The sequence below is a fragment of the Pleurotus ostreatus genome, assembly GCF_014466165.1.
Source record: "Pleurotus ostreatus strain PC9 chromosome Unknown scaffold_3, whole genome shotgun sequence".
In the NCBI taxonomy this organism is placed as follows: domain Eukaryota; kingdom Fungi; phylum Basidiomycota; class Agaricomycetes; order Agaricales; family Pleurotaceae; genus Pleurotus; species Pleurotus ostreatus.
Window position 1 is genome coordinate 407,938 of NW_023503158.1, and position 26,712 is coordinate 434,649.

General features: G+C 50.3%; 9 protein-coding genes across 9 annotated transcripts; 2 read left to right on the top strand and 7 right to left on the bottom strand.

Moving 5' to 3' along the window:
* Nucleotides 1–51: 51 nt before the first annotated feature.
* BOI2 (polar growth protein) lies at nucleotides 52–4,554 on the bottom strand (the record flags this gene model as incomplete). Its single annotated transcript, XM_036774154.1, has 9 exons — nucleotides 52–474; nucleotides 527–867; nucleotides 918–1,113; nucleotides 1,167–1,596; nucleotides 1,656–1,972; nucleotides 2,026–2,130; nucleotides 2,182–2,795; nucleotides 2,855–4,331; nucleotides 4,429–4,554. 9 exons carry the CDS (start codon nucleotides 4,552–4,554, stop codon nucleotides 52–54), a joined length of 4,029 nt encoding a protein of 1,342 aa, XP_036632656.1.
* A 1,781-nt stretch (nucleotides 4,555–6,335) lies between these two features.
* PC9H_004572 (uncharacterized protein) lies at nucleotides 6,336–10,257 on the bottom strand (the record flags this gene model as incomplete). Its single annotated transcript, XM_036774155.1, has 12 exons — nucleotides 6,336–6,458; nucleotides 6,517–6,743; nucleotides 6,795–6,885; nucleotides 6,936–7,218; nucleotides 7,272–7,436; nucleotides 8,071–8,180; nucleotides 8,229–8,446; nucleotides 8,503–8,843; nucleotides 8,894–9,031; nucleotides 9,086–9,470; nucleotides 9,518–9,944; nucleotides 10,000–10,257. The coding sequence occupies 12 exons, from the start codon at nucleotides 10,255–10,257 to the stop codon at nucleotides 6,336–6,338; spliced, it is 2,766 nt and encodes a 921-aa protein (XP_036632657.1).
* A 330-nt stretch (nucleotides 10,258–10,587) lies between these two features.
* Nucleotides 10,588–11,667, top strand: PC9H_004573 (uncharacterized protein; the record flags this gene model as incomplete). Its single annotated transcript, XM_036774156.1, has 5 exons — nucleotides 10,588–10,769; nucleotides 10,818–11,091; nucleotides 11,142–11,232; nucleotides 11,284–11,510; nucleotides 11,569–11,667. 5 exons carry the CDS (start codon nucleotides 10,588–10,590, stop codon nucleotides 11,665–11,667), a joined length of 873 nt encoding a protein of 290 aa, XP_036632658.1.
* A 611-nt stretch (nucleotides 11,668–12,278) lies between these two features.
* On the bottom strand, nucleotides 12,279–13,377 carry PC9H_004574 (uncharacterized protein; the record flags this gene model as incomplete). The annotated part of the gene is made up of 6 exons (XM_036774157.1): nucleotides 12,279–12,474; nucleotides 12,527–12,647; nucleotides 12,701–12,843; nucleotides 12,900–13,005; nucleotides 13,062–13,181; nucleotides 13,230–13,377. 6 exons carry the CDS (start codon nucleotides 13,375–13,377, stop codon nucleotides 12,279–12,281), a joined length of 834 nt encoding a protein of 277 aa, XP_036632659.1.
* A 320-nt stretch (nucleotides 13,378–13,697) lies between these two features.
* PC9H_004575 (uncharacterized protein) lies at nucleotides 13,698–15,479 on the bottom strand (the record flags this gene model as incomplete). Its single annotated transcript, XM_036774158.1, has 8 exons — nucleotides 13,698–13,829; nucleotides 13,880–14,145; nucleotides 14,207–14,261; nucleotides 14,311–14,459; nucleotides 14,510–14,823; nucleotides 14,880–15,003; nucleotides 15,063–15,117; nucleotides 15,174–15,479. The coding sequence occupies 8 exons, from the start codon at nucleotides 15,477–15,479 to the stop codon at nucleotides 13,698–13,700; spliced, it is 1,401 nt and encodes a 466-aa protein (XP_036632660.1).
* Nucleotides 15,480–16,328: 849 nt separating this feature from the next.
* On the bottom strand, nucleotides 16,329–21,036 carry SMC5 (Structural maintenance of chromosomes protein 5; the record flags this gene model as incomplete). Its single annotated transcript, XM_036774159.1, has 22 exons — nucleotides 16,329–16,574; nucleotides 16,628–16,714; nucleotides 16,770–16,900; nucleotides 16,951–17,020; nucleotides 17,069–17,146; nucleotides 17,197–17,513; nucleotides 17,563–17,713; nucleotides 17,770–17,894; nucleotides 17,951–18,023; nucleotides 18,070–18,212; nucleotides 18,270–18,474; nucleotides 18,525–18,623; nucleotides 18,691–18,846; nucleotides 18,897–19,104; nucleotides 19,156–19,277; nucleotides 19,328–19,604; nucleotides 19,658–19,803; nucleotides 19,861–19,965; nucleotides 20,019–20,172; nucleotides 20,224–20,450; nucleotides 20,511–20,676; nucleotides 20,726–21,036. 22 exons carry the CDS (start codon nucleotides 21,034–21,036, stop codon nucleotides 16,329–16,331), a joined length of 3,597 nt encoding a protein of 1,198 aa, XP_036632661.1.
* Nucleotides 21,037–21,699: 663 nt separating this feature from the next.
* Nucleotides 21,700–24,434, top strand: PC9H_004577 (uncharacterized protein; the record flags this gene model as incomplete). Its single annotated transcript, XM_036774160.1, has 2 exons — nucleotides 21,700–23,634; nucleotides 23,691–24,434. 2 exons carry the CDS (start codon nucleotides 21,700–21,702, stop codon nucleotides 24,432–24,434), a joined length of 2,679 nt encoding a protein of 892 aa, XP_036632662.1.
* Nucleotides 24,435–24,740: 306 nt separating this feature from the next.
* On the bottom strand, nucleotides 24,741–25,462 carry PC9H_004578 (uncharacterized protein; the record flags this gene model as incomplete). The annotated part of the gene is made up of 5 exons (XM_036774161.1): nucleotides 24,741–24,899; nucleotides 24,951–25,020; nucleotides 25,077–25,270; nucleotides 25,320–25,326; nucleotides 25,374–25,462. 5 exons carry the CDS (start codon nucleotides 25,460–25,462, stop codon nucleotides 24,741–24,743), a joined length of 519 nt encoding a protein of 172 aa, XP_036632663.1.
* Nucleotides 25,463–26,320: 858 nt separating this feature from the next.
* On the bottom strand, nucleotides 26,321–26,698 carry PC9H_004579 (uncharacterized protein; the record flags this gene model as incomplete). Its single annotated transcript, XM_036774162.1, has 2 exons — nucleotides 26,321–26,346; nucleotides 26,401–26,698. The coding sequence occupies 2 exons, from the start codon at nucleotides 26,696–26,698 to the stop codon at nucleotides 26,321–26,323; spliced, it is 324 nt and encodes a 107-aa protein (XP_036632664.1).
* Between the last annotated feature and the right edge of the window lie 14 nt (nucleotides 26,699–26,712).

The window sequence follows — 26,712 nt, forward strand, 5'->3', positions numbered from 1 at the left end:
TAGTCTAGAAGACGATCGAGGGGAGGGTGATGTGAAGAAGTGTGAGCCATTTCATAACCCTGACCAAGTCAGACCAACGGGTGCCATGAACCCACCAGCTTGGACGGAACTCTTGCCAATGCTTTGCGCAATAGCTATGCGTTTGTCCTCCCAAGCCTTCAACGCGCGTAGAAGTTGTACGATCTTGTCTCGTTTGCCCTGTCGAATGTCGTTGATACTCACGCTGCCTATCTTAACATCGTTGTCGAGCAAGAAGTCAAACAGCTTGAATAGACCGTCAAGTTTATCGTCGTTTGAGTCACGAGGGAATGCTGAGTCTGGGACGGGAGGTGACGAAGGGCTGCCTTTGATAGATTCCGCCAGACGAAGGAGGGCTAAGCCATTGCATAGCGGACCCAAAGGGTCGACTATCTGCAGAGACGATGGCAAGTGTCCATTTGCCCAATCAATCAGCTTATCGTCCACAGCAGGGACCTGAGCAACATTGTTAATTCGGATAAAAGTGTGAATTGAAGGGGAGACATACGGTAGACGTCTGTGATGTTTGCGTACTCAGACGCCTTGCTTCTCGAGCCGGTCTTGGCGGTACGGGGGACTTCGGTGCGGTGGGTGTATCGAGGCCTGACCCGTTTACATCATTATTGTCCTCGGAAAAGAAAGAGTTAAGTCTTGCGCGCTCTTCTTTTGGGGCAGCCAACCCCATCAATACCTCAGCATCCCTACTGGATAGCTGGTGGGGATTTTCACGGCGCAGTGCCTTCTGAGTAGCATCACGGGCAGTCGGCGAGGGCGGTCTAGGGGCGGGGTTCATAGCTTGGGCGACTGTGAGGGGAATGGTTGGAATGTTACACGATGATACCACAGGTTCTAGATGAACGTCAGCAAGGGTAGCTTCTACGGAGCAGTTGTAAGCTTACTGGTATAATCTCTAGCTATCGTAGCTTTCATCATGGCCTTCATCCAACCGCGGATAACGGTCTTCTCCTCAGAACTGAAATAATGTGTCTTGTCGTTTTCATGGTCAATCCGGAAACCGTAACGGCCAGGATCAACGTTCTCATCAACAGTGACCTTGTATCCGACAATGTTGATATATCCCTTGATTTTGGTTTCCTAGCGTGCGATCAGATATCTGACTGCTTGATACTTCATGCGAAATAACTCACTGCCCGGCTATTACTTCGTAAGCAGTATAGGTGCGGCCCTTTCAACACGAAGTATCTAGTCTTCCAAGTCTTGTAACGATCGGATTTCTTTCTCATCCAGCCGTTGTGGTCCGGATCGCCTATCTGTTCCAAGATACTTTGCCCTTGCTTGAGAGACCCGCCGCTTCTGCCGGTCGGGACAAGCGTGGAGGCTGATGCCCCGGTATCAAACTTGGGCGAGCTTGCCGACACAGTCCGCTTACGAAGAAGGGACGGATGGACACTGCTATCTTTCTCCTTCAGGTCTCGCGAGGAGAGACTATCATGAAGTCGTGGACTTGTCTTTGGTGAGGTACCCATCCCTTGGCTAGTCGCCGGTCGCTTACCACCGTATAGCCTGGAAAAGCTAAGCGATGATGATGTCTTCTCGACTGGTTCTTCCTGTGTGGTACTGTGGTTGGGCATAACGTGAGCAAATTTAGTTACGAATGGCATGCTCGCGAAAAATACCTCGGTGGCGGTTTCCTGCTCTTTCCCAACGTGTTTGCGAAGGAACCACCAAATATGCTCAACCTCTCCGCAGGCTTCGTGTCAACGCTGTTCTTGTTCCTTCTGTGCCTGCTGCCAACAGTTGCAGGTGCATCTCGCTCCTTGTCTGACGCCGAGTCCTTCAATGTAGGGGAAGTGCCAGGCAGCAGAGGAGACGATGAGCTATCCTTTGATGTGCGGTCAGGTTTGCCATCCCTCTCTTTGTGAGACGACGAAGAGTTGCGGGCCGAGCCGCCGAAAAAGCGTCGGCGCACGCTGCTTGCCGGTGCAGCTTCGCTCTGAACTCAAGTATAAGAACGCATATCAAAGTCATCATCGCTTAGAAACGTACCTCGCTGAATGCCTTTTCTTCCTCCGCCGGGGACGACTCATCCTTATGGACGTTGTTGAGTGTGCTCTCGCTCGGTGATAGGTTGAGTTGCGCAGGTCGTGCTTTCTAGTGCCGACATTAGCACAGGGTTTCATCTCCTATTGTTACCGTACAAACCTTTGCTACACCCGTGCTGTCTAGCTCGTTCAGACCTAGTCCGTTGGTGACACCGTTAGTGACACCCTCTCCAGAGTGTCCGGCACTGCTGCCGCCGCCACCACCTTGACTTGATCCGTCTGCGGCGGCGGTCGTCTCCGTAGCAGACGCTTGGCTGTTTGAGATACCACCATTGACAACTGGCCCATATCCGACGGGGCTATTAAGTGATTGATGTGCCGAGCTGTTATACGTATATCCGCCAAACGAGTGGCTTTGGCTGACATTCCTCGAGTGGACGCTGTTGCTGGCGACCGAGTATTGGGGAGTGGGGTAATGTTGCATATGTGCTTGCTGGACTTGGCTGAGGTTCTGCATGCTCAATGGTGAATGCATCTGAGGTGAGTGGGTCATGGGCGGCGACATGGGGGGAGACTGAGCATGCATAGGCGATGCTGGTAAAGAGTCCTGTCGTAGAGAGGAGGGATGGTCAGAATACACGATCGAAGGGGGACGGCGAAGATCGGTGATAGCATTTGCAATACGCATGCGCTTGCCAAAGGCCATGATCCCAATCTCGCTCTTCAGCAAATTGACATCGAGTTCAAGCAAGACGTCGCCAGTGATTTCTTGTTCTACGCCATACCCAGGATATAAGGAATGATTCCCAAATGAAATAAACCACATAACACACCAGTGAACTTGTCGCAGACATCTTGGTCGAATCCTTTACTTCTCAACCATTCTACAACTTCTTCCACGCTCCAATCACTAGGATGGGTCTTTTCTTTCTCTGGCTCCCTCTTTTCGACACCGTTCCCATTCGTCGAAGCGGCGGGGTTGATCGGTGCTGGCGAAGCCAAAGTGAGACCTCCAGGCGCAGAAGATGCAATGCTACTATGTTTTGAGTGCCCAAACCCAGCGAATCCGCCGACTGACGATAACGTGGGCGACGGCAGCGCAATCATCGACTCGCGATAAGGTATTCCGGGCGAGCTAGTTCTCCTCTCTGCAAATACAGACCTCATGTTGTTCGTCACTGGGCTTGCTGGGCCTTCGGAGTGTGAGGGAGCAATGAATGTATTCGACTGCTGCTGGGACGGAGAAATGGCACGAGGTGGAGGTGTGGACTGTGAACGTGCAATCTGGTATGTAGGTGAGATGGGCGAGGGCAAAGATAACGTGGCTGCCGTGCTAACGATCGGTTCTGTGTCGCGCAGTTCCGCAGGCGGATGTATGTCGTCAGCGGGAGGTTCCGTCGTGACCACAGGAGTTGGAAAAGATGCTTGGGTCACAGTTGGGAGATCCTCATCGCCGCCCTTGGTCGGGAGGTCGAGACTATTAGAATCCGAAGCCTTGGCAGTGGAACCCGTTGTTGTTGATAGCCCAGTCTGGCTGTCCCCGCCTGCTAGAGTAGATGAATGTGTGTCTCCTTCTGACTTAATGCTTCTCCTCTTCGTTGTCCTTACGCCAAACTCGTCTGCAGGACCATTCTCTTCTTCAGATTCTTCTGGTATGGCGTGGCCACGAATGAAGGACATGGTGTGGTCGCCACCTTCATCCTCGCTTTCGTCGCTCATCTCCACGTCAATCGGTGGTGCGATAATTCGCCCTTTACCCTTTCCAATTGACCCGCCAATAGACTCTAACTTTTCTGCCTCTTCAACTGCCTTCCTCGCCTTTTCAGCTAGCTTCTGCCTTGCGCCCTTATGCCATCCTTCCCCTCCATCGGACTCGTCTGTCTCACCGTCGTACCGAAGGCTATTGTTATCCCCGTCGCCAGTGCTCGCAAAGCTGAAACTTCTTTCGCCATCACCAAACTCTCCTTCTTTCCGCCTTCGTCCGAGTTGCTCGATCGCCTCTTGCACATCAGTCATTGTCGCGTTCATCACCCCGCTGTCGGCGGAGCCGGAGGAGCCCATCACGGCGCTCAGCGGGACGTGAGCTCGACCAGCATCACCGCTGGTTACCGAATCCGTTTCGGACTCTTCAGTAAGTGTGTGAAGTGCGTGCTGCGAGGCGGTCGCAGTCGGTGGGGGCTCGGTGTCGGCCTCTCCCTCAGCATCATCGTCGGATGTCGAGGAAGGGATAAGGACAGACCCCGTCGTCGGGGGCGCAGGTGTTGTATAAGCCTCCGGGAAGAGACCAACTTTCCCTGCTAGATTCCGGCCCTGTGAAATACACAGTACATGAGTATCAAGAAATTGGGAGCACGGCGGAGGTAAGCAGCCCGTCCAGCGCCAATGTTGCGAATAATGATGGGCTTACCTGCCACCATCCATCACCATACTGATCATCCTTCTCTACAACCTCAATTCTTTCCCCAGCTCGAAATGGAACCTCGTCCTCATGCTCTGGTTGGAAATCATGTAGCGCATAGACGTACTCGGGCATTGTGAGTGTCTTGGCCTCCTCTTGAAACGGCAAGAGTCGTAGCTCGCCGCTTCGGACGTTTGTAATGGTCGCCTCGAATTTAGCTTCGAACTTGGTGGGTAGTAGATGCTGGTAGTAAGTGAATGATCGAAATTCCTTGGATCAGCACCTCACGTGTATTCTCACGGCGTCGACCCACTCAGGGGCTGGACTGAGATGCCCTTGCTAGTGGCCGTCAGCTTGCGTGCTCACAGATGCGAGGCCTGACCGTGACGAGGTTGTCCCTTGTCGTATTTACACCTTGCGCCATCCTCGATCTTCTTGGAGAGTCGTGAGCGCGTTGATGCTTAGCAACGTGGATATTTTAGTACTGTTCACTGGATATACCCAGATGAGTCGAGTTGAGCTAATCACCCGGTACTCACTCTGTATAAAGAAGCCCCCCGGCGAGCGCCAGTCGAGATTCAACGCCATACTTCCATGCAATCCTCGTTCACCTTGCCATTCTTCCAAATTTCTCTCTTCGTTGGCACCACGGTGGCCATCTGCCCAGGGTTCAACTTCGGCATCGGCAATATTCGCGCGCTCGGGGGAGGCGTTAATCGCTGTATGTCGTCAGCTCTTTATTCGACCACTATGATCGTCTTGACATTTCTGTATACAAGGGGATGTCTTTAACAATACCTGCAACGTCGTGGACGGCCTTACCACCAACATCAACCCATGCACCCAGGGGATCTTCGCCTGCAGCCCTCCCCCAATGATTTTCAACGGATACACCAATACTCTCACTGGATTGAGGTTAGTTTCTATGCTGCGACGACACCTTATCATTTCGATTTATCGTCATTCTTGCCCTCGCGTATAGGTATGCATGCCGCACCGACGCAAATTCAGGCACCTGTGGTGGCACCATCGTCTCAGTCTGTGTAAGTACCAAATCTGAACACCTGACAACAGAATCCCGGTTTAACGAAGTGAGCTGAGATAGTGTCAAAATGATAGCGGTTGAAATGAGTACAGCCTAGTAGTCGCAACCAGAAGACACCAAGCTTGTAAGAACGCTGGCCAACGTCATGAATCCGAGCAGTTCGAATGAGCCAAATATTAAAACTATGGCCCATCATAGTTAGTTGAGTAACGATAGCATGCTGGGAGTACTGCGGCGCCACCAGCAATGGTCAGCAGTAGGAGCGAAGCATAAATCCGTACAATGCTGGCACTCATTGCAGTAGAATTTGTCACAGTGATACTCATGGTTTACTGTGTTAGGCTGACCTGTTTCGTCTTCGTCTCCTCTTGGTATCGCCAACCGAGATACCGCTGTTGTACGAACTCAGGAGCCTAGGAGCTAGGAGACTTGTTACACGTGATGCACCCATAGATTTCGAACCCCGCGACACCAAGGCTCGAACATTCTTCAATCTTCAATCTTTTCGATCGTCACCTTTAGGTCTTCTCTCAAAGCTACATGTACATCCATGACCCGGTACTACTCAAAGGATGTAGGGGACAAAAAGCGGTAGTAATCCACAAAGACTGTCAGCAACAGACAAGAGGAGGCGCCAAATCTCAACGGGCATGTAGGTCTCAGACTGACAATACACTGTACAGAATATACATCTATGCTACTTCAAAATTCTTGGAAGCTGTGGGACCGCGATATCACTCGACTCCGTTCAGACGGAACACAGACGCGTCACAAGTCCAAGATCAAGGCTCAATCACTGACACCTTTCATGGCACGAATTCTGAATCAGTGATTATAAATGTCGTAAGTGATACATCGATACACAGGACCATCACTCTAGTCCCAGCCTGTGCGCTACGCCGTGAGCCACGCGGTGGACTGCACGGTGGACACAGGACACTGGCACCACCAGGTCCGACAACGTCTCATGATAGTAATCCTGCTGAGCCATTATCTATAATTTTGGTACGTTAGTACGTCTTCCATCCTTTTGTCATTGAGAGAATCCCTACCTCCGAATTATAGCCTCTATATTGCTTTTCTACGTCATCCCATTGCTTCCAGACTCGGGAGCTGATCGCCGGTTTTTTTCGTATGAACTCTATGCCCCGAGTTAGGCCTTCAACGTCGGTGCGCAGGTCGCTCCACCAGTCAATAAAATTCCCGACGATTATAGCGAATCGATCCAGGACGGCTACGGTTAGCTGAAGAAGATCTTCGTCGCCCATTCGCTTCAATGCTACGCGGGAAGCAACATTAATATCGTCACCACCTTCTTAATGTCATCTACCTTGTAAGTCGAATTCGTGCTCTTCCGAGTCTGTATATGAGTACTGTTCAGGCTGGTGCAGCTCTAACCCCGGTGCAACGCGTTGCATTTCCTGTGAATGGCAGTCAGTGCCGCCATCGTTTTCGAAGCAAGGGAACATACGTCGTAGAGAGCTACTCTTATCTCCCTGAATCGCCCCGAGATGCTGGTCACATCATCCAAGACCTCTTTCGCCTTCACGAGCATGAAATCAACCATAAGGGCAAGCTCAAGCTTAGGATCCTCAAGGATCGCCTTAACGTCTCGACTTATCGCAATTCCCTTCTGCGCAATCCCGAGACTAGTGTCGATTGTGCCGACGTATACCCCTGCTTGCTCGACAACGTGCTTGTATATCTTCTTTTCGTGACGATGCAAGTGATGCACCCCAAAATGTTTCTTTTCCCTGCAAAGAAATCGGGCTTCAGCCTCATCGAACAGTGTTGCTTATATCCTCACCTATATTTCTCGCAAAAGACCTTCAGGCACACAAACGTCTCGTTGTTGGACTTCGTCAACCTGCGAACGACTTCAGCCCCTGATGGTTTGTGGAAAAGGTTCCCGGTATGCGTAAGGGTGTCGTCTCCCCCTTCAGAGCCCAGCGAAAGCACAGATGCTTGGTCGCTTGGTAACGAATTCTCTGAGCTCTCGCTGGACCAACTGTCCTTAGGTTCTATCTTTCCACAGGGGACATGCAGTGCAATGCATTGCGGGCGGCCAGCTTCGTGAAGGTGAGTTTTGATGCCTCGCGTACGGTTCACGATAACACTGACCGTCGGTCACGTCTGTGCTGACGAGTTCTTCGATCCTTGTGAAGGGTCCCGTATACGTTATCATCTTCTGAGGGAGAGCGAGAGGATGCCTATCCGCACCGTCTAATTGTGCCCTTTATAAGTATATCAACACACCTTTACCTTGCCTTCACCACGCCCCACAGATCTGGCACCGAACCAGCGCTTGTCGAGCATTATGGAACGTCTTTCAGGTTCTGTAGCCATCGGTTCAAGACGTCGCCGATGCAGTTGACAGCAACTCAGACGCCCATATTGTCTTGATCGATATATATTCCAGTCCTTCTACGTCCACCTCCTCCCCACTATCACATATACGATGAATCGAAGACGTTCACATGACGCTCGTAATGGCAATAAATGATCAATGAGAAACACATTCACGTTTGATAGAGAAACGATGTATATACATGCGTTACAGCGTCAGGACCCCCTGCACTTGTATCCACCTAGGACGGGAGCTCTACGCAATAGTATCGGTGTCGCTGAACTTAGTGTTCCTTTTCCATTTGAACAGTCCCGGACTCTTGTCACTTGAAGGGCCACCAGCGAAGTCCAAAGTCTTCCCAAGTCCAGCCTTCGTTGCGTTTAGTCGAGGCACCGTAATTAAAATCGTCTGGCGCACCTCTGATCTGTACTCGCGAAGGAGCACCTCCACTCTTTGCCACACCGGAGTAATTTGCTGCGCCAACAAGGACCCTACACGACCGAAGGAACGGAGCTGGTCCGAGTCCGCGGCCGCGTTGAACCAAAACACTCGGAACTTCGATAATAAATGAATGAGTCGGTCCAAGGTCGAATGGATGCAGGCCAAAAGTTCTCTATCTTTGAGCGCCCTGACAGCTTGAAACAAGGGATTAATCCGATGGGGTATAGATCGAGAGAGACGAGGCACCTACAGTCAGCGACGAGATCTCGGTCCCAAACATCCGAACTCGGAGACGGAATGTCGGCGCTCTGTCTTGATAATGTCCGGCTGAGCTCTTGTTGCAATTGGCGGAGAAGGGTTTGGTATTTCGGCAGTATCTCAGAAATTATGTGGCTACACTTCTCGGCGTGGCCGCGCATGAATGTCGCGGATTCTGCCGCTGCACGACTTTGCATAGTTCCTTGGATGGCGGCACAGAATTCAATAGCGGCATCGGAGAGAGCTTCCACGCTTGACAGCGTGTCTGTATACTGCTGGGCAAGACGATAAAGGCGACTGTAGATTCCCAGACGGTGGATGATAGTGGTCTGTCTGCTACATGATGTCAGAACGAGATGGGCGCTGGCTGAAATTTGGCGTACCTGAATCGCTGGGAAAAGGACTCCAAACAGACATTGATTGTGTGAGTGGTCCGGGACAGGATCAACACGTCAAACGGATTTTTGAGGGAATCGTATTCAGCTCCGGAGACCCCCAGCTCTGCAACTAGAAATCCGGATCTATTGCGATTTCATGAGTGAATATGGTCGAAGACGAACCGAGCATATTCTGACCTTATCGCGGGGTCGGTGGCTCGTCTTTTTGGTGACATAAAACGACCAAGTCGTCTTCGCCAATTGCTTGGCTGAATCATCGGGCTCACCCGCATGGCATCTGAAGAAGAGGTGATGGAGTAAATCGCATCGTGCAAGGCAGTGTGATACTCCTTCCATCGAGCGATCTCTGCTTGATAGTAGCCTCGATCTCGCGTCGCCCTCTTCAGACTCTCTTCAGATCGCGATAGTTTTTGGAGGTCGTCGGCGTGCCTATCCCAAAAGACGCTGATGTCAGTAATGGCGATGAGTGAATCGGAGAGGGCCGAGGAGGCGATCTTGAATGAATCACTGGTTTCTGGATGCAAGGCTGCTTGCGATGTCTGGATGAACGGTAGAACCGATGCTGGAATTGTGTCACCACACGAAGCATAATTCTAGATGACACCCTACCGTCGAACGAGGAGCCATTTCCATGTTTGCCGTTTCCTCTGCGGAATTTAGCCGTGGGTTCTTTGTCTTCGAATTCTTTCACCATCCCAGCGTACGCGGGCTTAAAACGGGCTATTTCACTGCGAATCTGCTGTGCGTGGGCCAATATCGCGAACCCTGCCACCGCATATTGCGCCTGGCTTTCGTGCTGGAGTGACTGACATAGAGCGAGATAATCGCGAGCATATCCGAGCGAGTGCTGGAGGAAAGATTCCAACGCCGCCCAATGAGTGCGAATTCTCTGTTTGTATTCGACGAATTCCATAAAGGTCGACGATGTTTCCGCGCAAGAGCGGCCCATGGCCACGTGTAGAGCGTACAGCGCCGACATGGCCTTTGAGATAGTCTCTGCGAGAGTAGCGACCGGTCGAGCGAGGTCGATGTCATTCTATGGACACAGCTTAGTGCTTTTTGGGGGGTAACGACGAGACTATTGGACTTACGATATCAGTGGGCGCCCTGGTCCTAGTTGACACGGCGAAAGCAGACATGGCTTCTTCAACTTGCGAGTGAGACACAATACAGATTTCAAATGTGTCTTGCCAAACGATGCTAATGTACCCTCCGCGCCCGGTGGACGTGCAAGACTGGCAGCATGGTGAACATGCAACGCGAGATTCGGAAACCACAGGACCATGCACAAGCCGCGAGGTTAGCTTCTGATCTACACGCAGGAACCGAGCGAATTTCATGATGGCCATCGATGAACATGAGCCGAACACCTACAATTTGTATTCGCCAAGTTCCGAGCCACTGGTAAATTCAATGCCCAAGATGCACCGAGATTGCGTGAGGCTTGCAACGGGAGCCGAAAACAAGGGGTGTCAATGTCAACGTTGAATTACTCTCAACATCCCCTATTTAAGTCGATAGTAGGGGAGACGGGTTGGTCGCGATTCCGAGGCCTAGTGACAGCAACAAAATGGATGGTATGTAGAAGAGGGTTCAGTGACCAGGGATAGCATGACTAACGGTGTCTTCAAGCAAGGAAACCATATCCACAAGACCAAGGTAGATCAGCAACAACACATATGTTCCAACAAACGGAAGTCGCAGCAGAAGCGCTGCCTCCAGATGTTGAAACTGAGGGAGGCACTGCTCCTCCCAACGATATCCTCCGCAAAGCGTCGGAGCATGCCAATGTTGTATATGCGTTAACCAAGTCGAACCACGAAACGTTTGAATGCCTGAAAGTATTCTGCGAGAAATACAAGTACGTGTCATTCATCAGAGAGTATTCTTGCTAATATCATAATGTTAGCGAGAAACAGACCTTCATTCACTCCCACTGGAAACACAAAGTTTACAAGCATGTTGTCGAGCAGGCCGGGGTGTATGTCGGTACAATTGACACAAGCATCAGGGTGGCCGAAAGAGGCATGTCAATTTCGAGGGGAGCAAAAGAAGCCCTCGACGACAAGACGGTTACTCCTGAGTTGCTTGTTGAGCCGATGCTGGAGCAGACGGGAGAGGCGTTGGAAGATATCAAAGACATCTCCAATCGTTTTCGAAGTATCCGCATCGCCCTGTTTGAGGTGAGTTAGCAAGACGATGTCATATTCGTAGTATTCAACAACGGCTATAGGAGATGCAGAGGATCCATCCCAGTGCACCCCAAGTGGACGCTTACCCACCGAGTACTGATTTGGTGAGACGACAGAGAGTCGATCTTAATGGTAAGTGTCTTCATCTTTCATACCTGGTCACGGTGGTAAAGAACGTCACAGAGTTACGTCGAATGGATGAAAAGGACCTTTTGAAACTTACGGTGCTGGTACTGGACCAGTTCGTTTCCATTGTCGGAGAATTCGTGGACTGGTGGAGTAGCCTAAAGGTTGATGTGGATCGTCTGACCGGCTCTATACGGTTCATTCGAAAGAACCCAGATATCAGCACACAGGTATACAAGCAATGGGAGAATATGGAGCAACAATACAAGATTTACCGATCCGAGGTGTGCCTTCATAACCGATTTCGTGGATGTCAAGTCACTAACACATTTCGTATCATAGATCATGACACAGCAAGACTACTATAATCGTACTTTGAAGCACTTGATGCCTAAATCATTCTTCCGCCGCGTTGCTCGTCGATTGGGTTTGAGCGAATAAAGGGACTCAATGAAGGTGGTCACTGGTAGGAGATACACCTGAATCCCGGGACCCGCAGGTCATCGGGATATGACCCAAATACAGTATATATCTTCCGGTTTGTGCATGTATTGCCGCTGCTTCAAATTTTGAAAGTTGTCCGAGCAACGGGTAGCTTCGAGGAAGCGATTGAAGTTATGGTTGTTTTAAATGATTGAATACGGGCTTTGTGACCGTCATGACTACAATTCTCATCTTAGTGTGAGAAATTGCTACATTGATCGTGGGAACTGCTGAAGCGCTACGGTACCGTGTTCCGGTCCGCTGGCTGCTACGGCGTGCATACGCTCTCCTCATCGCTGACATGTATGTTGCTTTGAGCTCGAAAACACTAATATTCATACGCTGATCAAGTATTTTAACGAGAATATTATATTTGCACTATTCATGGATCCTGTATCCCAAGGATCCGAGAACGCCGATAATGCAGCATTTTGTTAGGTGCTAGCAGAAGCGATACCAGGTTGCTGCCTGCTTTGTTTCTCCTGATTTATTGGTAAGGAGGCCGAAGGGATACTTCTAAGGAAGCAAACGGAAAAAGAGTTCGTAGCTTGAGTGCTGGTAGTTCCTAGCTATGAGGCATTTGCTAAGTCGCGACGCCGTTGCTTTGCAGCAGTGATACAAGCGAGGAGCGGATCCTCGTGTTCAACCACACCCGAGCCTAGCTGTGTCGTTTGTAGCACCTGGTCATTCTCATCCAGCACGATGGTAAGCGTGGCATCCAGCAGAGGTTCCTCAAATGATGTGGGATCCGCGATGAGTAGCGAGCTACTTGACATTCGTTTTCAGTAAAACGCAAAGCAGATGACGGTCGACCCACCCGTCAAATATTCCAAAAGACATGGACGATGGACTCCGCAGAATTTTCAAGGGTATTTGCGTTTTCCGCGAGCAGGTGGTACGACCAGAGATATCGTCGAACGTAGCCTGCGGTAGCGTCGCTGGCAGGAAAATGGCGTCAAACTACATTCCAGACGTTGACCGGGGAACTCACTGTTTCTCAAAGCCGCGACCATCGCCATCAAAGTCGCGTCGAACGCGTTTCCATCGTAATTGATGCAAACAGCATCAACATAAAGCACCCAAACAGCACTTCCAGGGTGAATGCAAAGGCTCTTCAAGTCCACCATGCCTGAACTAGCTATTCCGTATCAGAAAAGGGATTCCCCATCAGCGTTTCTGAACGTACTTACGATAGTAACACGTCGTTCAACCGGTCCGATAGCACTTGGGCTTCCTCTCCTGGTGGGCCTGGCTTGAATTTGGGAGAACATATTGCTGGAAGATCTAGGTTCGGTACTTTGTCGTGCAGGCGAGTTCAACAGCTATAGGTTCGTAATGAGAGCTGCACATACCCAAATAACCATCTTCTGGCTGGTCGAGCTCTGGCTCAGCGATCTCAGCTTTCACCCCACATACCACCGTGGTATTCCCTAGCCTTACCAGCGCCGAGCCATTCGCAGTAGATATAGAACCTAACCAATGACTGAGATGCGTCCTTCATAGATATCGTGCAGACATACCGACGTTGACTGAGACGTCGCGCCATTCATGAAATTCACGGCCATCTGGTCTCACTTTCTCCGCAACAAATCGTTCGAAGTAGGCGCGGGGATGGAGCCGTTGAAATATAGCAGCCTTAAGATCGTCCGTGGTTGAAGTTGAAGCCATTTCGGAAATTAGCTTGCAGGCTAGTGACCATATCTAGAAATTGATTGATCGGAATCGCGTGATGCCTCCTATCACTCCCTATTCCACCCCTATTACGAACAAGAACCCTAACACGATGCATGATGCACTTTCTCTACAGACAGTATTGGATTTTCTCTCGCAAGATGATGTCTGATAACTGACTCGGACCTCGGCAAGTGTATTATATGAGTTCCAGTCTTTCGGGGCAACGGAAATAACAATTTGTATCTGCGACAATTGGTAAGGAGTTGAGCTACAGAAGAATGATCCAAGCTACGAGCACCAGATGCTGCAAGGTCCTACGCTACCTTGCTGAAGATGAACGCCGCAATAGGGCCCGGCTTCACTGACTCAAGCTTCCACCCTGTCAGCCTGCCCAACTCTGCATACTCCCCGGTTGTGCGCTCCCGACCATCAAGTAAGGATAACATCTATGAGTTGCATTGAGGACCCGCAGAGCTACGGAGTATATATTACGAACCTGCATATCGGCTATGGTGATGAAACCTCCCGCTGCCACGCCAAGGTTTGCGAGCAGAGGGTACGGGGCACCTGCGTTACCACTTTGCTCGTCTGGGCATGCATGAAGAGCCATCATCTCGAAGAGAATGAGCTTGGAGGTAGACTTCGCGGCCGCGTGTATGTGCCCGAGGATCTTACGACAGTCTGCTTCGGGCCAGTCGTGGATAATACACCTCAGGAAGTAGACATCCGCTTTCACAGGCATAGGTTCAAAAAAGCTGTGGACTGTTTGAATGAGAGCAAGTCAGATCCCAGTCGCTAGGCTTATTAGGCACATGAAACATACCTTCCAATGTGACCGTCCCGTCATTGATGGCCTCGGGCCATTCATTTGCCCAATGCTAAGGCGTACGGTTAGCGATGAAGACATCTGTGTTGTAGTGTACTTACCCGCCTCGCCTCTTTCACGGCTCCCTCCAGATCATGCATGATATACTTATGCTGTGGAGCAGCACGCGCAATTTCCATCGTGACCACGCCGAGACTCGCTCCTACATCAACAATCGTACTCCCGGCAGGAAGAGCATTCCAGTCAAATACTGCGTATTTGTCAAGCACTTGCTCACAACGACAGCACTTTTGGGCTTACCTGAAGCAAACCCTCCTTGTCCCCACAGACTAGCGGGCGCCTTCATGGCAGTGGCAAACCGGTGTGCCCGCCATTTCTGTCCTGGTTGCTCATACCAATCAAACATATTCGTGTGCTGCTGAAGTGTTATGCTGAAGGGGGAGGCGTATCCCTTGGAATCTTTCATGAACTCCACGAAGCTTTGACTCCCCATAAACCCTTCGTCCGTGCTGTGAATGACAACTAAGCCCAAAGTGGATGCAACGGGGGCACTATGGACGTACGAATGACTAACGAGGGCAGAACTAGGCGCATCGTCGTATTTGGTCATCAAACTGTTGAAATCCAATGTTGAACGTCGGTACTCCAGGGAGTTGTTTCATTCACTCACTCTGTTTCGATGTCTTTGAAGGGCTTGCTCTTTACCAGCACGGACGACAATCGATTGTTCGCAAAAACGTTCGGACTGACTTCCCGAAATATATGTCGAGTGGCAAGATAGCGCAAACACCGTGCTGACACAATTAGGTTAGCGAGCCTGGCAGTCAATGGAGCTGTATTAAGGCGGTCATACCGACATAAGCGCCATCGACCCCAATTTGTTTGCCGATTTCTTTCGCATTAAGCCCCTGCATCGTACACATTTCCCTTTAGACCCCAACATAGTAGAGTGTCATTTACATACCTTAGGGCCCGCCTCCTTGAGTAGGTCTGCTACATTGTGATCGTTCACAAAGCGGAGCGTGACCGTGTTATACATGCCAGTTGCTTGCTCCAACAGGACCTCCAGCGGAGATCGTACGGATGTCGCGAGCTGTGTCGTAGCCGCTACGATCAGCCGAGTTGCCTCTTGAACGGCTTCAGCGGACGGAGTCGCTTCGAAAGGCTCGTCGAGTGAAGGGAACTTGCGGCCATCTTTGGTGTACGCGTTGTTCAATATCTTCACGTTGGAGGAGATAATTTCGACGAGAGCGTTCAAGTAGTCAGTCATGCTGGGCTGCTATGGGACGAGTTCAGAGCGAGGACTGACGATCTTTATATATGTTTCTCTTTATGGGTGCCAATGCGTTTGACCACGAGTCTCGACGGGGCCCACGTCGAGCTGAACTTGCGATATCAGCACTTACCCAACGAATTTCTCGTGTTCAGCTCGAATGATTTGCTTTTTTGATCAGTAAGCCCTTCTATGAACAAGCATCAAATGAATAACAGTGACTCAGTGGTCATTATTCTTGGGATCATCAACGTTGCTTCCTGCTTCTTTATGACACCAATGAGATCCGATTGGATGAACGGACGACAAGCGTCAATTAGAAGCGTACCCGAGTTAGGAAACCGACTCGGAGTGTTATAAGCAGAACGATATCCATACGTCTGTGATGTCAATGTCATAAGGTCAGCCAATTGACACATCATCGAGGAGTCCGCCATAAGTACGTACTGTCTCGCCTTTGTCTATTTGTGACCGAGCTAGGCTGGTCAGCCTTCTGAATGAGTGACAAATGCTGAGACTCACCTACTACGCTTGAAACGACGACTACATTCAACAGACCTGCAAGCATGAGCCTTATAGTGTCAGTCCGGCCTTTATCGAGTTATCCTTTTGCCGCCGATGGATCTCCATGACCTCCACGTAAATCGATCCCCTTGGAACAATTCTACCGCAGAGGGCCTTTGTGGTGACTTCATACGGGTGTGTTATAACTTCAGCGAATAAATTCTGGCAAGGATGAGAATATAGAACATATAGAATACTATTGAAGGGATGCTACCAGTAAGTGACTTGATGTACAATAACGGTTAATCGAGGTAGTAGGGTACTTAGACTGATATGAGAAACCTAATTGGAATTCTGTGCGCGGTTGCGGAGCTGGTGATAGTTGTTGATCATGCCCATCATATCGCCGAGGCCGCGTTCTTCTGGAAGCCATTCACCGTTGTTGACGCAGAGGATCCGCATGCGTTCATGATAGTTGAGGTCGGGAAGAAGCTTGGGCGTAATAAGGAAGTATTGCGCGCTGTCCTCTTTGCAGGTCACGTCGACCATGGAGTTGTGCACGTTCCGCTCGGCTCGTTGATCCATACCCTAAAATCCGATGGTGAGCAAGTCCCGTTCCCGGTAGTTAGCGCTCGTCTGACCTGGTTAATCTCGTCTACCAATGAAAATGGGGCTCGAGCCTCCTCGGTCAAGCTCATGAGATAGAGGATGGTTGTGAGTGATCGTTCCTAGAACATATATTCGAATCTGCATTTGTCTCGTAAGCATGGAAAGACCACTTACGCCACCGGATTGACGCTGCCCAGTAAGAAGCTGTAGCTTTTCGGTACTGCGGAATTTCACGAGGATGTCGATAGCCCATTTCTCATAGTCTTCATGCTCACTGATACGAATTTCGCCCGCACATCCAATGCCTTAGGAGTAGCGTAGGTAAAATGATTGCAGTCACGAGTTTGTTACTCACGATCAAACGCAGCGGAAAACTTCTTGCCAATGCTCTGAACCAGATCTTCGAGGGCAGGTTGCCAATTGTCCTGAAAGAAATCAGCCTAGTTCCGCTCTCAGTTCCTCGAAACACACACCCTGGCATTCTTGATATTGCGCTCAATTCTGTCGACCTTCTTCTGCTTCTCCTCCAGTGTCCTAGTCATGTTCTCGATCTACCTCCAAGGATGAGAATCAACACCGCTCAAGGGGTTGAATAGCTCACTTCCTGCTTGCGCCTTTCATACTGCTCGATGACACCAGGATTGGTATTCAGGTTCAGTTCGAGTCTATTGCGCTGCTCCTCAAGGTCTGCCTCCAGCTGCTCTGCGGAGCGCTGCTCGATATGATCGCCAGGAGGGGGAGTCCTGCCCGCGTCGTTGGCTTCCTTGACTTCCTGGTCCCATTCCATACGGATTCTCCCTATCTCGTTGAATTCCTCGTATATCTCTGGATTCGCTGCATCGGCAGCCTCAACAATGGCTTTGCTTTCTGCTAATATCACTTGCGTCGTTGCTTTGAGGCGTTTATACTCCTCATTTACTGTAGTGCAAGTGAGCACGAAAAGTCCGGGCAAGGGGCAAGAGACTACCTTCATGCCATGCAGCTAACGCAATTTCGTACCTCTCATCCTTGCGCTTGCAGAGTTCCGCAAGGGCTGCTTTATTGGCGCCAATTTGTAGGTACTCAAGCCCAGCTTTCGTTGCTTCTTTCTGTTCGGCAACGACAGCCTTGGAGAGTTCCTATATCGGAGTCGGGCATCAATAGATGTGTTTGTTTGTTGCAAGTCACGACATACAACATAGTCGCGTGCAAGCTTGGTTCGTTCTCGAGCAAGTCGATTGATTTCTTTCTTAATTTGAGCTCGCTTCTGATCTGCTGGGGGAACCTTTTGCAAGTCTTGAAGAGCTCTGGTGATTCGTTCTGTATTTTGAGGATACAATGTGGGAGAAACTCCAAGATACGATCAACATTCTTACCAAGCTTCGACTTCAGAGCTCCAACGCGGGCTTGTTCATCTTGAATAACCTTTCGACGAGCTTGGACCTCGATCTAGGCGGCTTGAGTACCAAACCCGTTTTATCAAGTTCGAGCTCACCATGCGTTTCTTGAAGCCCTCATCTTCGGCTTCTATAGCACGCTTCTCATCGTCAAGCTCTTTCTGCCTCGCCAATGCCATATCAAGCTCTGTCTGATACTCCCTCATTTCGGATTCGATGCGTGACTTAACCTCTTGATCGACTATCGAAAAATAAGTAAATGTCTGTAGAACTGCAAGATGTTTGAAGTGATACATACCAGATGCATTCACAAGGTTACGCGCCGGTCTGACATCTCTGGTCATATTTTGGACAGCGCGCTTGCCATACCTTGATCGGCTGACTTGGTGTACTACGTTTCCGACAATGAAGGAGGCTCCATTTCCACCCCTTCCATTAGGGCCAATCCTAGTGACGGCTTGCATCGCCCTTTGCACGTCAACTTGCCTCGATATTCCGATGGCCTGGGTGCATCATCAGTGTCAGCGTGGCGAGAGGGAGGAGAGGGACAAACATAGCGATGAAGCCCAACTGAATCCTTCAGCCACCATTCCATCCCTTTCGGGTATTCGATAAACTGGAGGGCATAACCATCGAAGCCAACCTCCTCCAGCTGCAGATAACCAAAGCAACATCAATCATTAGTATTTGGGGAGTCCGTCTCGAAGGTCACTTCTTACCTCGGTTGGCGACATCGGTGGTTCAGAAACGGATTCCTCATTGTAAGGCCTGAACCAGGTATTGATCCTGACCTTACGGTTTTGGCCAAGGGCGTGCTCCGTATGCATGTATTTGTTGAATAAATCATAGTCGCGCTGAGTCTGCATGACAAATGTCTACACACACATATGTCAGAAGTGCTCGACAATTTTCCTGCGACGCCCACCTTCATGGTATTTTGATTGAAGAAAGATTCAACGGCGTCAGCATACCGCTTGTCGGGGATGCTGACGGACAGGATAGGAGGCTCGAATATTTCCTTCTCAAATTTGTTCTGATTTGCACGAAGCCATCGAACTGCGTCTGCATGGTCGCGGTCCCAGCGCTCGAACTGCTGGAGCTTCCGCGTGCTGGCGTCATCCAGCTGCTTCAAACTAAGCCCTGATAAACGCCAAACAATAGATGATCATGCAACTGGGACGAACCGGGCGTTACAACCCTCAATACGACCTTGCTGCGTGACTTTCGTATTGACAATTTCCCTGTAACTGGCTTGCCAGGCGGCATATCGTTTCTGTAAGGGAATACGTTCCGCGGAAATTTGATCCTAATCTATGCGTCAGCGTGACAATCAAAAGGGTTGGGGAAAGTACTTACTGCGTCGCGTTTCACATCGCTAATATCCTCCACCTCTACCTTCACAGCCAATTCGGCTTCGTACCCAGCAATGTCGGATTCATATCTCTTCATCTTCTTTTGACGCTCCTTTTCTTGCTCCTTCAAGCGATGCAGCTTGTCTTCTTCTTCGCCCATTGCGGTCTCGAGTTTGCCATTACCATCCCACTTTTCCGTCATTTTCTTAAATTTTTGCTGAGTCGACCTTTTCAATTCCTCCCTGCGTTTCTCGTGGTCTTTGTGTTGAGTTGTCAATTTCCTGGTAAGAACTCAGTGACCAGATTCGCATGCAGGCCTAGAAGGATAACTCACTGCAAGAGATCATGGGCGGGAGCGTTCTTTTCCTTCAGCTTGATGACTTTTGCGTGGAGGATGCGAGACTGTTCTTTGACTTCGAGGCATTTCACCCGATGCTCCCTGTAACGCTGGACTGGCAGAAGGATTTCCAATAAGGCAATCTTTCAGAAACGCGATCAGCTTAGCGGTGCACTAGGCAGATTTTAGCGGGGACGTACATCGTGTTCGATTTGCTTGCGCTCGTTATATCTCTGCACCTCTCGTTCAAGGCCTTCGTTACGTTCTTGCATGGTCTTCAATTGATCACGTTCGCCTCCCATGAGCTGAGAAGACGGTAGTCAATACATTGACGAGTAGGAGCGACGAGCAGACGCACCTCTTGCAATTGCTTGAGTTCTTTACCTGCGGATATGAGTGTATCGTGCCAAGTGGTGAGATTCTCGTCCCCGGCGGCGCGTTGGGTCTCCCGCAAAAGCTGCTGGGGAGTCATTTGTGCGAACTCGGAAACTCTGTCTTGAGGCAAGAAGGAACTACACGCGGTAGATCAGTAACGGGTGCATGGTATGCAGGAGGTATCGCACCATAGATTTCCCACTTGGACATTGAGTTCTGCCATCTTCGCATTGATATCCCTACCGCTAGCTGATTTACCGTTCAGCAAGAATTGAGATGATTTTGATGTAGATTTCAACATTCGACGGATGATGACGTTGGGCTTCCCCAAGGACCCCTTCAACTCGATCTCAATATGTCCTTCTGAATGCCCGTGTTTCACAAACAGATTGAGATCTGAAGCACGGCCAAGAACCTAGGATTAAGCATTCAGCTTCAATACGCATTCGCTAGGGGTAGGTGTCTATTTCCTTACGCTCGGAGGGAAATTAAGTCCCAGACATATCGCACAAGCAATACTGCTCTTTCCTGTACCGTTTGGACCCAGGATCATGTTTAGGTACGCTCCAGGGAAGAATTCCACCCAATCGTACGTGACGAAGTTCTCTAGTTGAATTCGTACAATTGATCCAGGAATGAAACTATTGCCATCCATAAGGGAAAAAGGCCGACGATTTACTTGAGACTCACCCGTCAACGTCCCTGGGCTGTGTCTTTACGCGGATTCTTTCCGGTGGAGGGCTCTGGCTATCAGAGGGCACGGAGTCGCCATTCTCGTTCACGCGTGAACGCTTCACACCTCTAGATGACCCTTCCCCTTGATCGTCTGCATCATCCACTGGGTTCTCCGCATCTTCTTCGCCTTCTGCGTCTTGATCTGCAGTATCGTCCCCAGCTTCAGGCTCCTCCACTTCTGCGCGCGATCGACGCGTTCGTTCTTCCTTAATGCGGACACCAGCGGGAGCACGCCCTGACGTCGCAGACATGACTCTCCCAGGCATTGAGGACAATTTCAGGAATCGAGTATGTGGTAAATGTAATTGAGTGAGACGCGACTAGCCTTGCAAGTTCAGCGCGTCAGATTTGTTTTCGACTGTTTGGTCTCAATCGTGGAAGCTACCACCCTCACCTGACACCAAGGGGCCATTAATCCATTCCTGAGGCTTCCTCGGCGTTGGGCTATTCAATTCGGATTCAACCAAGAAATGAATACGTTAAACCAGTAAAAATATACGCCCAACTCAAGGTGTTGAGTGTAACACCGTCCCGTTCCCCCCTGTACTGCCATTTGTGACCAGGTTTCTCATACCACTCAAATAAATTTGCACGGTCTTGGATTGACATGTTGAGTGGAGAGACACACCCCTTCGAGTCTTTCATGAACTCTATGATGCTTTGGCTACCAATAAAACCCTCATCCGTGCTGTGGGGAAGTGAATTGACTAGAAACGAAGGTAATTAGAGGGTTCGGTGCACTTGCATGTGGCTTATGAGGGTAGAGGGGGGGTTTCCAAATATACGTGGAGAAATAGGCCAGAAACCACTGTATTACCCAGTCTGAGCACCCGGCAATAATATTAATGACGCGAACCTCATGCAACATCGATCATGATCAGTCATGCCTTCGCTGATCAATATCACGATGATTCCAGTTTCTTTCCTTCATGGACATTTCCTCGGTCGAAAAAGCATTACTCGCAGGTTCTTGCCCATCTGAGGGCTCCACTTCGCTGCCAGATCCTGTGCTGAAATTGGCCCGCGATGTTGGTGATGCAAGATTTCGAGACGCTCTGCTTTCCCCCTTGGCTCGGGATTTGTTACAACTACGCACCGTGAACGCAAACGATCCCTCTGTTTCATGGTTCCAATTTGTAGAAAGAGTTGACGACGACGTCGATGAAATGGGAGAGTTGGTACGCCTCCTCGTGGCCATAGCACTTCTGCATGCCTTCATCCAGGCCAACTGGACTGGTCCTGATCTAGACGTCAGACCGATAGAAATAATTCAGGGAGAAGCCGTCGGTCTCACGGACGAAATACTTCACATCAAGGCGACTTCCGAGCTCGCGTACGGTGGCGAGCCCGCTTACCATCTTACGAAGCATCCGTTCCTTCTGCGCCTCGCTCAGCTACTTTTGGAATCACCCTATCATCACTGTAAATCAATACCTTGGTGGAGGCTACGGGCCACGACGGTCCATCAGCACGTTCTAGATGAAACGGTCGCTCCGCCTCCTAGTGTGCTTGCTTCGATAGAGACCCAGACGGAGTCGATTTCCTCCGATCCTGAGCTGACGGGAAGGCTTCACCTAGAGGCCGGCCTGTTGGAACACACACTCTCTCAGGACAGGGCCGCATCGGACTATTTCCTGCGGGCCATCAAAGCGACAGGCCTGCAGTATGAGCTTACTGGAGCTCTAGGCAAGAGGACGAAGTTTCAGCAAAATGACCTTAGTCAACTCGTGCTGCTCGCCGAAAGTCAACTTTCGGTGGCAAGTACTTCCGAAACGAGCGCCACGGAGATCAGCGGACCCTCTTCTTTGCCAGAAACTCTTGCGCTTAACGACGACACGCTACTGGAACAGACTCAATTCACGACATCAGATCCCAACGCTGAGAAAGGTCGGCTTGGCCATCTCGATCCATCGTCTCAACCACCTCTGCATCCCCTCGATCAATGTATCTTGTTGTCACTCTGCTTGAATGTCCAAAACACCTCCCCTGCTCATGGTCTGACCGCCGAACAAATGACACCGTATGTAGCGCGAGTTATCTCCCATCCGCGCAATTGGTCCGTACACACCATGGCGTTGCTCCTTCGGTCGAGGCTCGAATCGTCGCGCACGAGGACCGTCGAACGAGCAACACTCCAGCTACAGGCATTGATTGATCAGATGCCAACCGCAGACTCTTCCGTTCCAGAGCGTCTGCGCTATTTCCACGACATACCCCTCCCGAGCAAATGGGAGCTCGAACGCGAGCTTGCTTTGCAGTTCCTGAAGCTAGGGGTCGTCAAATCCGCTCTCGAGATATTTGAGCGACTAGAGATGTGGGAAGAAGTGGTAAAGTGTTGGGGCTCCTTGGATAAACCTGAAAAGGCGAAGGCCATCGTCAGGGATCTGCTCGAGGGAAAGAAGGATGAAGCCGAGAATGTCATTATCCACGGGAAGGATCTGTCCAAGGATCGAAGGGTGTACCTGGATGCAGCGCGGGAGGCGAAGCTGTGGTGTCTGCTTGGGGATCTCGAGCCGGAGAATGCAGTCGAACACTACAATCGTGCATGGGATGTTTCCAAGCAGACCTCTGGCCGAGCCATGCGGTCACTTGGAGGGTACTACTTCGCCCGGGTGGAATATGACAAGGCCATAGATTGTCTGAAGCGAGCGGTGACAATCAACCCACTCCTCTCCCGATCTTGGTTCATCCTCGGTTGCGCATGTGTTCGAGTGGAAAGGTGGGAGGACGCCAAGGACGCTTTTAGTCGCTGCGTGGCAATCGACGACGAAGATGGCGAAAGTTGGAACAATCTCGCATCTGTATATCTTCGGATGGGAACTCCCAAACCACGAGTTACTGGTACCAGGCAAGATCAAGCTACGGTATGTGTTTCATCTTTTGTGGCGTAACTTTTCCGTGGTTCTGATGGTCCGCGAAGGAGGGGACAGGGACTGATGAGATGGCGCTAACATATGATGGGGAGAGCAGTAAATCCATCCCGTTCGCCAACAAAATGCTGGCGTTTCGCGCGCTGAAGCAGGGCCTCAAATACAGCTACAACAACTGGCGTATGTGGTCGAATTATATGATCGTCGCGATGGATGTTGGGGAGCTCTCTGAAGCATGTCGTGCTTTGGGTCGCATTGTCGAGGAGACAAGCGACAAGGTTGGCGATAAAGCTGTGGACGAAGACGTGCTTGAGAGGTTGGTGGATGCTGTCACGCGAGCCCCGGCGAGCCTTGGAGACAACGAGAATGGAGATGCCTCCACGCATAACCCCAACGAAGGACATGGTTTACTTCGTAACGTTACCATCTTGCTGGAGAAGACGATATTGCCTCGGGTCTCATCTCCCCGTATATTTCGGGCATATGCTCGGCTACTGACATGGCAGTCACGGTGGGAGGATGCCTTGAAGGCGTCCCTAGATGCATATCGAGTTGGAACGGCAGGGACCATGAGAAGGGGTGAAACGGATCCAGCGAAGTGGCGTGAAGCGGTGGTGGAGGTGGAAGAAATCGTTGATGTCTTGAGAAATTTCGGACCTCGGGTGTCAGGGAATTGGCGGTTGCAAGCGCATAGCATTGTGCGGACGTTTGCTGGCCGGACGAAGGAAAGCTTTGAAGATGAACCAGAGTGGCCTAGGCTCGAAGAACTTCGAGAAGAACTGAAGAACGAGTGAATGTGCCATTCATCGCCTCAAGGCCCCACTGCCCGGCATCCGGGGATTACGATACTTGGGTGTAGAACTGTAGCGAGTCGGCGTGGAAAACACATCAATGGCCTCCTTCCACATCAGCTACTCAATAGTTGTGATGCTATAAACATATACATTCTGATATTACAGGTCGCATCATGATTTGTGGCCAGCCGAGAAAGCTGTTGTTGCGAGGGAATGATGAGGTGATTGATTGATTCTGACAACAGAAAGCGAAGTGAACTATAGCTTATGAACAAAGGCCGAAGAGGTAGAAGTTCCGGCGCACGGCTACCAATTGAGGGCGAGTGACACGCGGTTCAGTGTGAGGGTTGTGAGGATTTCAGTGACGACGGGAAGGCCACCACTTCTAATGGTCAATCGGGCGTGAAATTCATCTTCTGGCTGACTCAGTTCCCACACAGCGATGGTGGAACGCCCGTCACTGCACTATACCCACCAGTCAAATATGTGGACACGATGTGAGCGACCGTCACTTGCCTCTATTCGCTGGGGACTTATTTTCCACTTGTACTCTTTGCTGCCATTCTGGGATTTGAAGTATCGAGAACTGAGAATGGCGGCGTTGGTGACGACCAAAAACGGGAAGAAATGAAGTGGACATACTTGCTTGAATCCCGCTTCTGCTTGATGGAGTTGGCCATTGGTTGTAGAGGTGAATTGCCGTAGGCAAGGTGTCCTTGCGATTGTCCAGGTCCAAAATACAGGAAGGACCTATCGGGTCCCATTATAGTAGGATGTTGCTGCGACCAAGCAGCCTCTCGCCGCAGCATGACAACAATATTTGGATTGTGAGGGACCTAATCAAAGCTGATCCAAGGTGCGTCATCATTCAACCTGGACACATACCTCTTGTCTGCCGACAGATCAGCGAAGGACGGTAGTTAGATGTCGCGGACGTACACGGTGAATGCATGCCGGCTTTCCAAGTCTTCGTATCTGCAATTACATGGATCCTCGCCAAACTGCAATAGTACATACGGCCCCGACATTGGTGAGATTTCAGGTTGATCAAGGAGGAAGAGGGAGAAGAGAAGAAGCTCTGGGCGCCCTACCTTGATATGTATTTCTGAAAAGTCCACCGTTCCATCCTTATTTTCCTCTTTAGAAACAAGGAATGCCGAAATGGGCATCCAAAGGACCCTGGTTGCCCTGATCGCGAGATCCACGTGGACAGATGCCACGAGGGTTCTGCACGCGGACGCAACGTGGCAACGGCCTTCGATCTCAGTCGAAGGATTTCGACTTTCGAGGGAAATATGTGCGAAGACCAATCAAATATCTCTCACTGGAAAGGAATGTTTACAGCATTGAGTGATGCTGTTGCAAACAAGCCACTCACAGGACTGAAATGGTGCAGAGTCGTGTATAGAATTTATCTGAAACTTGTGGAGTTGGACTACCGATATAACACTAGCACGGCGCGCAGCAACGTCTAGTCTTGCGGATGACATCACATTGCTGTAGTACTGGCAGGTAGTATGGTAGTAGCGCTCCATTTTCAAGCGGAAATATCATATCATGCAGGATTGTTGGATCACGTACGTGCCATTGATTAAGCACTAACCTGCACTAACTGGATTGGGGAATTGAGAGGGAGTCTCAGCGGAAATTCATATCGAATGGTTTCAGCGTTGGCGATTATGAAACGGGTATTCTCATGCCGGAGTCATTGAATCGCAAAGAATGACAATGCATCGGGCATGTTGCATCAGGGCTACATTCAAGCGAGAGTATTAACTTCATGCGGCCGCCGGAAGATCAACTGACTGAAGGCTCACCATATATATGTACGTTTTCCTCTAATCATACACTGAAGATCGGCGCATTAGTACATATTCCTTGACAATCTACCACTCCTTACCGTGGACAATCCCTATCGACGTGTTTGAATGACGAATCAATGCGGTGCATGAAGAAGACAGCTCACCATAGAAAAGCGTCCAAACCAGAACGAAAGTGAACATATTATCTTGGCCGGGATTCACGAGTTCCGTAAGTCCACCCGGGATGTATTTGGCTGGCTTTCCTCGACAGTTGATAAAGTATATGCATGACGAGGTGAACAGCGTCGAAATCATGAAAAGCGCAAAGCCAAGCCAATTTTGGAGTCCGAGGATGCCAGCGACGGCCCCGGCAAAGCAAGACGAGTAGAATTTGACGACACTCAGCGCCGAATTGTGTTGGACATTGGGCTGATAGTACGACGGAGCGTCGGGGGTCGACATCGGAGTCGAAGCGG